General features: G+C 45.1%; 2 protein-coding genes across 4 annotated transcripts in view; one reads left to right on the top strand and one right to left on the bottom strand.

The window, feature by feature from the left end:
- The window catches only part of PRSS54 (serine protease 54), a 14,475-nt gene extending 10,964 nt beyond the window's left edge, over positions 1-3,511 (top strand). Inside the window, 1 exon segment of the mRNA XM_017878924.1 lies at positions 2,757-3,511. Within this exon segment, the coding sequence (XP_017734413.1) occupies positions 2,757-3,284 (528 nt within the window). The 3' untranslated portion in view covers positions 3,285-3,511.
- CFAP263 (cilia and flagella associated protein 263) overlaps positions 1-11,523 on the bottom strand; it is a 47,077-nt gene that overhangs the window by 6,332 nt on the left and 29,222 nt on the right. For 2 of the 3 annotated variants that reach the window (XM_017878925.1, XM_017878927.1), the window contains 2 exons: positions 4,870-5,025; positions 3,674-3,820 (listed from right to left, as the gene is read on the bottom strand). In XM_017878925.1, the coding sequence (XP_017734414.1) occupies positions 3,734-3,820; positions 4,870-5,025 (243 nt within the window). In that variant the 3' untranslated portion in view covers positions 3,674-3,733. Of the gene's footprint in view, positions 1-3,673; positions 3,821-4,869; positions 5,026-11,523 lie in introns of those variants that run through there. The other variant, XM_017878926.1, reaches the window with a different exon arrangement.

Below are 11,523 nucleotides of genomic sequence, written 5' to 3'. Positions count from 1 at the left end.
AAAAAAAAAAAAAAAAAAAAAAAAAAGACACACCCTAATTTCAAAGATGTTGATTTCTAACTGTATCTTAGACTCAATGGAATATTCTAAGCTATTTCTACTCTAAGTGACCATCTTTTAAAATCTAACTGCAAAGTTCAGGTTGGTTTTTAACTGTGACACACCTCTAAACAGGCCTTCATTTTTTAACAGAATTATGCTTGCACACCACTTAATGGTGACCTGTCCCCGTAGAATCCTCTGTCTTGGAAATATGTTCTCATGTCCAGAGGTCTTCAAAGCCACAATTCCCACCTATAGAATCAACCACCAGGTTCAGAATCTGCCTATGGGTTTCCCCAAAACCCAACAAAAGCAGAATCACTCTGCACTCACCCGTCCAGCCTTTATTCTACCACTGTTAGGGCTTTTGCTGAATGTCAAGGGAAAAGATCACACATTGAAAGACCCCACTCTGGGCTGTGGCTGCTCCCTTGGAAGAGGAAGTAGGTTAGCTCCAGAGGGGCATCTGGAGCTGTTCACCTCTGCCTCTTGTGCTTCAGAAGTCGCAGCCCCTACAGGATTATGGGGAAGAGAAAAAGCGCATATGCTGTGCCCAGGTGGAACAGCGACCTGCAAAACCACACCATCGCTGAGGACTTCTCCCAATCATTCATCCAATCATTCATCCTAAATTACATTCTTTTTCTTGCTCTGGCTATACCACTACAGTTAAACTGTGAATGGGACCGATGAAGGGGGGAACCATGCCATTCTTAGCCAGGGAGCCCCCATGACCTAGGCAGACATAGTGAGGTGCACACAAGGGCCTGTTCACCAGTCAATTGAAAAGTCAAGAGTTCTGCACTAAAGCACCCCCTTCCATCCAAAGAGAGGCACAGAATGAAGTCCTCAAGGCCTTCCTCACGTGTCTGGCCTTGACCTGCTGAGATCACCAGGGAATCACGGCAGCTTTGCAGCACGGCCTCCCTGCTGCCCTACCTGCGGACTTGCTCCCTTCTTCTCCCACTGGTCTTTATCTCTGTTCTGGTGTGGCTTCCTTGGAAAAGGGGAGATTTATTGAAAGAGAATACCCCACTGGGCATGGTGGCTCATGCCCAATCCCAGCACTTTAAAAAAGAGGCCGAGGCAGGTAGATCACTCGAAGTTAAAAGATCAAGACCAGCCTGGCCAATATCATGAAACCCCATCTCTACTAAAAATACAGAAATTAGGCTGGGTACGGTGGCTCATGCCTGTAATCCTAACACTTTGGGAGGCCGAGGGGGGTGGATCACGAGGTCAGGAGTTTGAGACCAGCCTGGTCAACATGGTGAAACCCCATCTCTACTAAAAATAAAAATTAGCCAGGCATGGTGGTGGGCGCCTGTAATCCCAGCTACTGGGGAGGCTGAGGTAGGAGAATCGCTTGAACCCAGGAGGAGGAGGTTGCAGTGAGCTGAGATCATGCCATTGCACTCCAGCATGGGGGATAGAGCAAGACTCCATCTCAAAAAAAAAAAAAAAAAAAAAGTTAGCTGGGCATGATGGCACATAGCTGAGCTACTTGAGAGGCTAAGGTGGGAGAACTGCTTGAACTCCGGAGGTGGAGGTTGCAGTGAGCCAAGATTGCACCACTGCACTCCAGCCTCAGGGACAGAGAAAGAAAGAAAGAAAGAGAGAGAGAGAGAGAAATACCCAAGACAGACCACACACCCAGACCTCGGATGGTAAGGGGCTGAGGCGGCTGCTCTTTTGCCTTCCTGCTGCTCGTGGTTGAGTCTGTTCAGATTGTTTCCTGTTGTTAATTGCAGCCCCATTCTGTATCTCAGTCCAAACCGCTAGAGCAACATGTCATTGCCTGGGCCTTCCAGCCAGGCAGGCCACACAGGTCAGAGGTGGCTGGCTAGCCTGGGGATGACCACCGCCTTCTTGGACAAAGATGGGCCACAGGAGGGACAGGAATTCCTTTGAGAGGAGACCTAGGGGTGTGGGGTCAGGGCAGGTAAGGTAAATGATGCCTAGTAGTGTCCTTGTTGCTTTTCCCGTTTTCCCCAACTTTTCCAAAAAATGATGGCCTTTATAGAGACATCAAGATGATGGTAGCTAATATTCTATTGAGTGCATGCTGTGTGCCAGGCACTGTGCTGTGCTCAGCATGTGTTACAGGCATTAACTGTGTTCCCACTTTGGCTCAGAGAGGATTTGGTCACTTGCCAGGGTCCCATATCTAGCTAATGATGCCAAGCTTCTACGCCCTCACCTTAGGTAAAGTGTATGTGGCAGAATTCCCGAGTCCCAGAGGACTGCTCCCTTGGGAGTGGGGAAGACCAAGAGTACAGCCAGCCAGGCTGGTGAGCAGCTGCCAGGTGGCAGGAAGTGGCTTAAACTAAGGGTTGAAGCAAGGCAGAGAGAAGGGAAAATGTGAGCATTTCAGGACAGAACGGAAACAAACACCAACATTTCAGGAATGAGAAGCCAGAAGAGAGGGAAGGTTTGGCCAAAGGACTGGAAAGGGGCAAGAAAATGAAATATGAACCAGGAAGCTATAGGCAATCAGTAGAAGTCCACAGCTAATTTGCATAATAAAAGGAAAAGTCATCTTCCTGGAATTTGTGGTGGTGGCTGCCTAGATTTGAAATCGTATCCTATAATTTGCCCCATTTCCAGTGAGAACCAGCGTAAAACATTTCTAGAACAAACAGTATATTGCACAAGGATAGATTTACAACAAAACACGTTTTCTAAGACTTGAAGCCTTCTGTCTTTTGTCACAGGGGGACCCAGGAAGCCCAATGATGTGCCAGCTACAGCAGTTCAATCTGTGGGTGCTGAGAGGAGTGCTGAACTTCGGTGGTGAGACGTGCCCTGGCTTGTTTCTGTACACCAAGGTGGAAGACTACAGCAAATGGATCACATCCAAGGCTGAGAGGGCCGGCCCTCCCCTGTCCTCACTCCACCACTGGGAAAAGTTGATTTCTTTGTCCCACCATGGACCAAATGCTGCCATGACACAGAGTTCTGATTCTGAACTGGGCCATGTTGGATCATACTTGCAGGGACAAGGAAGGACCATCACGCATTCACGACTAGCAAACAGCTCTAGAGATGATCTAGATGTTAGGGAGAAGGGTGTAAAGGAATCAGGCTGGTCTCCTGAGGCATCGGTACAACCCTTATACTATGACTATTATGGTGGGGAGGTGGGGGAAGATAGGATTTCTGCAGGTCAGAAAAGGTTGCATCAGCATGAAGAAATCATCTTGGTTTCCTTCATGCTTGTTTTCTTTTGCAGCAGTATCTAGTCTAGGAGCCACGCCACCAAACTGAAGAGTAAGCTCAGAATGCTGAGTGCCAGGCATTCACCATGCTGTTTTGGTGTCTGTTTTTAATAGTTGCACACCAGGGCTGCCATGGATAAGCCCACAGCACACACTGGGCTGGCTCTCCCTCCTCTATCCCTCTCCCGAGTGTGGGAAGATCACTTTCATTATGCTTGTGAACTAAATGCTGGCTAACAAGTGTCAAACCATTAGAGTGCCCTGTGGTTCTTTCAGTGGTAACAGTTCCAGGGGCCAGGCTGTGAAAACACTCCCCATGGGCAGATGTGGCCCAGGAGGTGATGCTCAGCCTGGCTGGGGGGGGGGTGGGAACACCAGGCAGACAGGGAACAGTGAGAGGAGCCGGTGACTAGAAAGGAGCTGATTACTTTAATAGGTCATGTTGTGCTCTGTAAGCCGTGGCCTGCCTCTGGCTACTTCCCAGCAAGGTAATCTGCCTGCAACTGCTCATTGGTTATTTTCATTCTATTCCAAGCCTTACGGTAGCCTTTTAAGGACATCTGAAAGAAAACAGAAAAGAGAAGAAAAAAAAAAACTATAAAGGAGAGTGGGGAGAAGGTCATTTGGGGAAAACTGATTGTGGTTACTCAGAATGCAGCTCTCATTCAGCCCCGTGATGGTGTAGGCAACCCTGTGTGGGGCAGGGTGTCCTCCATGCATGCTCCTGTGTGGGGGTCACCAACGGGCAGCACCCACCCAGAGGATTTTTCTATAGAGCATGTTTCTTCTGCTCAGTGAAGTGAGAAGTTGCATGTTCCTGCCATGATTCTGCTACTTCTCAGCTTCAGATCTGAGGGGCCCAAGTTTGGATCCTAATTTACTCTCTGCTGCAAAATGGCCACAGGAGAGGCAGGAGAAAGTAACACAGGAAATGGGAGCCAGGGTCTACATGTGAAAATGCCAAGGTCCCAGTTTTCCAAGTGACCTGACTGGCTTTCTAAGCTACTCTGATGATGTCCTGCGTGACTTCAGTTTGCAACCTGGCCATGGCAGTCTGGGTGCTTGTCTTTCTTCTGATGCCAGCATATGGTTTCCATTGCCCATTTATCCCCCGCAGCTCACAGGAGCAAGGGTGCTTCCTGTCACACTACCATATTCAAAGTCTGCGGGATTCGTTCAAAAGCAGAAAGACCCATGGCGACTGTGGACATGCATGGAATGAGGTCCTGAGTGATATTAAAAAATCTATCAGTATCTCATTTTTTAAAAAACTGACTTCTCCATGTATAAAGTAACAATCACTAAATTACCAGTGCAGAGGGATTCAGAAACTTCTAGAATTCATTAATAAAACAGGCAACTAAAAACACACTATTACTACAGAGTTTCTCCCTGAAAATGGAAAAGACCCTGCCCCTGACAATGCAAAAGGGGGAACTTAAAAAAAAAAATCATCCTTCATCTTGGTTTAATAGTTAAAGCAACTGCTGAGGTTTCTCCCAGAAATTATATATCCAAACATCTGTATTCTTAGCCCAAAGAACAAAATCCTAAATGAAAACATTGAAGACATAAAAGACTGCCCATCTCGGGGCTCCCGGTGGCTCACCTCTGCTATCTCCACTTTCCTTTCCCACATCTTGATGCTCTTCTCCAAGTCCCCATTTAAGATCTTCTCCCGGACGTAAGTCATCACCTGTGGCACCCGGAACTCAGCCAGCTGCTTCCGGAGCCTCTTGTTCACTGCCTCGGCTTTGGCCCGGTCCTGGGTTGGGAGGGACCAGTTACACCCAGGGAACCCCAGAGGCTCTTGCTTTGAGAACTCACTGGCCCTGACATCTCTCCCCATGATTCTAATAGAGTTCCAAAAATAATGTTTACATTTTCAAAGAGGTTGGGGAGGGGGTGGGAATCACAAAACTCTTGATTTTTTTGCAAAACATATTTTAAGCCAGTTCAGAAACACCTAGGGCGGTCTAAATAGTCTTGTTTCTTTCATTCCTTTCCCTTTTCTTTTCCTTTCCTTTCCTTTGTCTCTCTTCCCCTTTCCTTTCCTTCCTTCCTTCCTCTTCCTCTCCTTTATTAAGGAATGTGTTGTACTTACTTTGACTTCTTAGGGTTTTTCTGTGTGTGAAAAATTGTGTATTTAAGTGTACTTTGATCAGACTCAATTCACTTCCATGTCTTTTAAAATGATAAGATATATATAAAAAACATAAAATTTATCATCTTAACCATTTTTAACTATACAGTTCTGCGGCGTTAAGTACATTCACATTCTTGTGCAACCATCACCACCATCCATCTCCAGAACTCTTTTTGTCTTGTACAACTGAAATTCTGTACCCGTTATACAATCACTCCTCCTTCCCTCGTCTCCCAGCCCCGGGTCCCCACCATTCCACTTTCTATGAATTTGACTGCTCTGGGTACCTCATATAAGTGGAATCATACAGTATTTGCCCTTTTGTGACTGGCTTATTTCACTTAGCATAATGTCCTTAAGTTTCCTACACACAGTAGTATGTGTCAAAACATCCTTCCTTTCTAAGGTGGAATGATTTTCCGTTGTATGGATACACCACATTTTATTTATTTTGTTTATCCATTCATCCATCGATAAGACACTTGGGTTGCTTCCACTTCTTGGCTATTATGAAGAATGGTGCTGTCATCACGGGTGTACAAAACTCTGTTCAATTCCCTTCTCAATTCTTTTGGGTACATTCCCAGATGCGGAATGGCTAGAACCTATGGTAATTCAATTTTGTGAGTAATCCTTGTCTTTTAAATATTTATTTTAAAAATTATCATACTGTAAAATTCATTAGCCCTTTTAATAAAATACATTATTTTATTTTATTTTATTTATTTTTTTTGAGGACGGAGTCTTGCTCTGTCCGGGCGTGGAGTTTGCAGTGGCCGGATCTCGCTCACTGCAAGCTCCGTTCTCCCGGGTTTTCGCCATTCTCCTGCCTCGCCTCCGGAGTAGCTGGGACTACAGGCGCCGCCCCTCGCCCGCTAGGTTTTTTTTTTTTTTTTTTGTATTTTTAGTAGAGACGGGGTTTCCCGTGTTAGCCAGGATGGGTCTCGGTTCTGACCTCGTGATCCGCCCGTCTCGGCCTCCCAAAGCTGCGTGGGATTACAGCTTGAGGCCACTGCGCCCGGCCGCATTTTCTTAAAATTAACATCAGCTGGGGACAGTGGCTCACGCCTGTAATCCCAGCACTTTGGAAGGCTAAAGCAGGCGGATCACTTGAGGTCAGGAGTTTGAGACCAGCCTGGCCAACAGGGTGAAACCCCGTCTCCACTAAAAATACAAAACTGAGTTAGGCATGGTGGCTTAGGCCTGTAATCCCAGCTACTTAGGAGGCTGAGGCAGGAGAATCGCTTGAACCCAGGAGGCGGAGGTTGCAGTGAGCCGAGATCATGACGCTGCACTCCAGCCTGAGCAATAGAGCGAAACTGTCCCCCCCCAAAATTAACATTATCCTTTTAACTTTTATTTTACTAATTATTTTGTTTAGGCTATACATTCAGTTCAAATGGTACCCTGTGACGAGCTCCCATCCCACTCCTGTCACCCCATCAGGAGGGTCTCCTGCCTAGAAGCATACACTGTTTTTAGGTTTTGTGCATCCTTCCAGAAATCTAGGCTTATACAAACATGTTTCCTTTTTTTGACCTAAATAGTAACATACTCTATTCACTTTTATTCATCCAGATGTTTTCACTCAATAAATCTTGAAGATCTTTCTGTATCAGCACATGAAGAATTTACTCATTCTTTTTGACAGCTACATAATTTTCCACATGGATGTACCATAATTTAACAATCCTCCCACAGTCACTTAACTGTTTAATCTCTTGCTATTACAATAAACAATGCTGCAATTACCAACCATCTGGGTATACATCATATTGTCATTATGCAAGTGAATCAGTAGGATAAACTACTAAAAGTGAAATCGCTTGCTCTAGGGCAGTGGTTCTCAACCAGAGGCAATTTTGCCCCCAGGGGACATTTGGCAATGCCTAAAGACATTTCTGTGGGAATTAGAGGGGTGCTGCTGGCATCTAGTAGGTAGAGGCCAGCGATGCTACTAAAAACCCTACAATACACAAGACCTCCCCCTGCCCTGCCGCCACAAGAAAGAATTATCCAGCCCCAAATGTCAGTAATAATGTGTTTAGGGTGAAAAACCCTGCCTTAAGCATATGTGCATGTTAATGTTTGGTAAACAGTGCTAAATTCCCCTTTAATTCAAGACAATTACACTTCTACAGTAATGTTTGAGACTGCCAGTTTTCCCTCATTCTCTCACTACAGTTTTATCAACTCTTTGATCTTTGTCAATCTAAGAGAAGGAAAATAATATCCCATTATAGCTTTATTTTGTATTCTTTGTATTATGAGTGAGGTAGAACATTTTTCATGCTTCAGTTTTTTAGCTTTTCAGTAAACTCTTGAAAACTTTTGCCCATTTTTTCTATTAGTTATTAGTTTTTTCTTGTTGATCTATAGAAGTTATTTGTTTGGAGTTATTAGCTCCTTGCGATTTTAGATACAACATTTTTCCAGTTATTTACCTTTTGACTTTGCTTATGATCATTTTTGCTATGCAAAAAACTTTCATTCTTATATAACTCACTTTACTGATGTCATAATTTCTAAGTTTTATATTTTGAAAGGCCTCTTCATTCCAAGATTAAAAATTTTTCCAGTATTTATTTTAGGATTTTAATGGTTTTATTACTTACATTTAAATACTTGATATACCTGAATTAACTTCAGTGTAAGTCATAGCTCCAACTTAATTTTTTCCTTAATGGTTGCCCAGTTACCCCAGTTACCCCATGTCATTTATTCAATAATCTGGCTGTCCGGCCGGGCGCGGTGGCTCAAGCCTGTAATCCCAGCACTTTGGGAGGCCGAGGCGGGCGGATCACGAGGTCAGGAGTTCGAGACCACCCTGGCTAACACTGTGAAACCCCGTCTCTACTAAAAAATACAAAAAAACTAGCTGGGCGAGGTGGCGGGCGCCTGTAGTCCCAGCTACTCGGGAGGCTGAGGCAGGAGAATGGCGTGAACCAGGGAGGCGGAGCTTGCAGTGAGCTGAGATCCAGCCACTGCACTCCAGCCCGGGCGACAGAGCGAGACTCCGTCTCAAAAAAAAAAATCTGGCTGTCCATTGATTAATGCCATGCCACTTTTATCATAAAGGTATCAACATCAAAGTTTTATCAAATATTTATATACTTATATGATCTGTATCAGGGTTCATTAAAGGACCTTATACATTTTTCTTTGATCTTCCAGCCTAATCCTGAGCTTGTTTTAAATATTGTAACTTTATAACATATTTCATTACCTGATAGGGGTAGTCCTCTCATTTATTCATTTGGAATTTGGGGATACTCTTTTTAGCCCCCCCAAAAGGAATTTTTGAGTCAGTTGATTTAGATTCTTAACAAACAAAAAAACCTTCCTTGGTATTTTAATTGGAATATCGTATTTCACAGATCAACTTAAAGAGAACTAATATTTTTATTATGTTGAATCTTCCCAATATGGTACTGTCTTTTAATTCCTTGCTTCACAAAGCACAATCTGTGGCACTAGAAACACCTGGGAGCTGCAGACTCCCAGGCTACCCTAGACCTACCCACTCAGAATCTGCATTTAACAAGATCCCCAGGTAATTGGTTTGCACCTTCCACTCTTTCAATACACTATAAAACAAGCCAATAATTTAATTTTTATTAATTTGTTTTCCGAATGCAATAATAAATTGTCAGGTGTTCAGTGAATAGCTCCTGTCTATTTAGCATAAACAAACAACTGTGGAGAGACCCAAAGATGTGGGCAGAACCATCAATGCATACTCCTGTCCAGATGGTGATTTGAGAATACCTAAGATAAATATTATGAAGTAGCAAGAACGAAGGCATTAAAACATAAGTACTACAGCTGTGAGGGACATGCTGAGAAGACCAGAGATTATGATCCCCACCCAGCAACCCACTTGTAGAGCAGCAATGTCACTATGGGAAAAGTTGTCCACTGTCCCACCCCAGTTCCAGGGCAGCAATGCAGAAGTTTTGCCCAGGGAGACAGGCTGTGTATTTGTCTGTTTTCACACTGCTATAAAGAACTACCCGAGACTGGATAATTTTATAAAGAAAAGAAGATTTGATTGACTCACAGTTCTGCATGGCTAGGGAGGCCTCAGGAAACTTACAATCAAGGTGGAAAGTGAAGGGGAAGTAAAGCACATTTTCACAAGGTAGTAGAGAGAGCACATGCAGGGGAAACTGCCACTTTAAAAACCATCAGATCTCATGAGAACTCCCTCACTATCATGAGAACAGCATTGGGTAAACTGCCCCCATGATCCAATCACCTTCCACCAGGTGTCTCCTTTGACACATTAGAATTACAATTTGAGATGAGACTTGCGTGGGGACACAGAGCCAAACCAAATCAGGCTGTAAATCAGAGGGCCATGGAATGTTGCCCAAGGGAACTTGCTTTATTTGGAACAGAGATGGGGAGCTCATGCCTAAGAACTGTGTGGGAAACAATGGAGTTTTTTAAGGTAAGCAATTTAGAGGAGGCTGGTAGTTCCATAATGTTAGTAGCAGCAAGTAAAATAATAAACCAGCTATATGTTTGACAGAACAGAGAAAGAGACCACTAAGAAGAGCCCTTTGAGAGTTGGGGTGAGCCTCAAAGACTGGCAACACTTTGCCCCTGCAAAGGGTCCTGACTTTAATTGAATCAGAATGTAAAACAATTAATGTCTCAGGGTATTGTTGAAAGCAATAGAGCAATTAGCTAACAATTAATGAAGGCTGATGGCCAAGTGTGATGCCAATAGAGGTAGACCAGCTGTAAGCTTAGTAGGAAGATGCAGAGTCAAAGAGAACTCAGCAGAAGTAACAATTATCCCTGGTCATCAGGGCAATTGTATCCATGACCAAGGCTGCACCAGGTGAGGAGAAACATTAGAGAGTACTAACAGCAGGGGGCTGGGCGCGGTGGCTTACACCTGTAATCCCAGCACTTTGGGAGGCCAAGGCGGGCAGGTCACGAGGTCAGGAGATTGAGACCATCCTGGCTAATATGGTGAAACCTCATCTCTACTAAATAAACAAAAAATTAGCCAGGCGTGTTGGCAGGTGCCTGTAGTCCCAGCTACTCAGGAGGCTGAAGCAGGAGAATAGCGTGAACCTGGGAGGTGGAGCTTGCAGTGAGCCAAGATTGTGCCACTGCACTCCAGCCTGGGTGACAGAGCGAGACTCCATCTCAAAAAAAAAAAAAAAAAAAAAAAAAGAGTACTAACAGCAGGGGAATAGACTTTACTGATCTAGTCCAGCCAAGTCACTCAACAAGTAACAAGCAAAAACTATGACAAGCCCAAGAAAGGGGTGGGAGGGATCAATATCAAGAATTGCTATATCACCTAAAATATACAGCTTCCAACAAAAATTATGAGCTAGGCAAAGAAATAGGAAAGCATGATCCACCCAGGGAAGGCAAAATAAACTGCCTTTGAGGGAGAGCAGATGGTGGACTTAGCAGACAAAGTCTTCAAAGGAGCTATTCAAAAAAACAGAGGAGGGGCGGAGCAAGATGGCCGAATAGGAACAGCTGCAGTCTCAAACTCCCAGCGCGAGCGACACAGAAGACCAGTGATTTCTGCATTTTCAACTGAGGTACTGGGGTCATCTCACTGGGGAGTGCCGGACAATCGGTGCTGGTCAGCTGCTGCAGCCCAACCAGCGAGAGCTGAAGCAGGGCGAGGTATTGCCTCACCTGGGAAGCGCAAGGGGGAAGGGAATCCCTTTTCCTAGCCAGGCAAACTGAGACACACAATACCTGGAAAATCAGGTAATTCCCACCCCAATATTGCGCTTTAAGCAAACGGGCACACCAGGAGATTATACCCACACCTGGCCGGGAGGGTCCCACGGCCACGGAGCCTCCCTCTTTGCTAGCACAGCAGTCTGCAATCTAACCACAAGGCAGCAGCGAGGCTGGGGGAGGGGCGCCCACCATTGCTGAGGCTTAAGTAGGTAAACAAAGCCGCTGGGAAGCTCGAACTGGGTGGAGCTCACAGCAGCTCAAGGAAACCTGCCTGTCTCTGTAGACTCCACCTCTGGGGACAGGGCACAGCTAAAAAACAACAGGGGAAGCAGCAGAGGCCTGTGCAGACCCGAACGACTCTGTCTGACAGCTTTGAAGAGAGCAGTGGATCTC

This window comes from Rhinopithecus bieti, unplaced genomic scaffold, assembly GCF_001698545.2.
Source record: "Rhinopithecus bieti isolate Rb0 unplaced genomic scaffold, ASM169854v2 scaffold_11161, whole genome shotgun sequence".
NCBI classification, from domain to species: Eukaryota; Metazoa; Chordata; class Mammalia; order Primates; family Cercopithecidae; genus Rhinopithecus; species Rhinopithecus bieti.
Note: the sequence above shows the minus strand (reverse complement) of the source record. Positions and strands in the feature narration are given on the sequence as shown.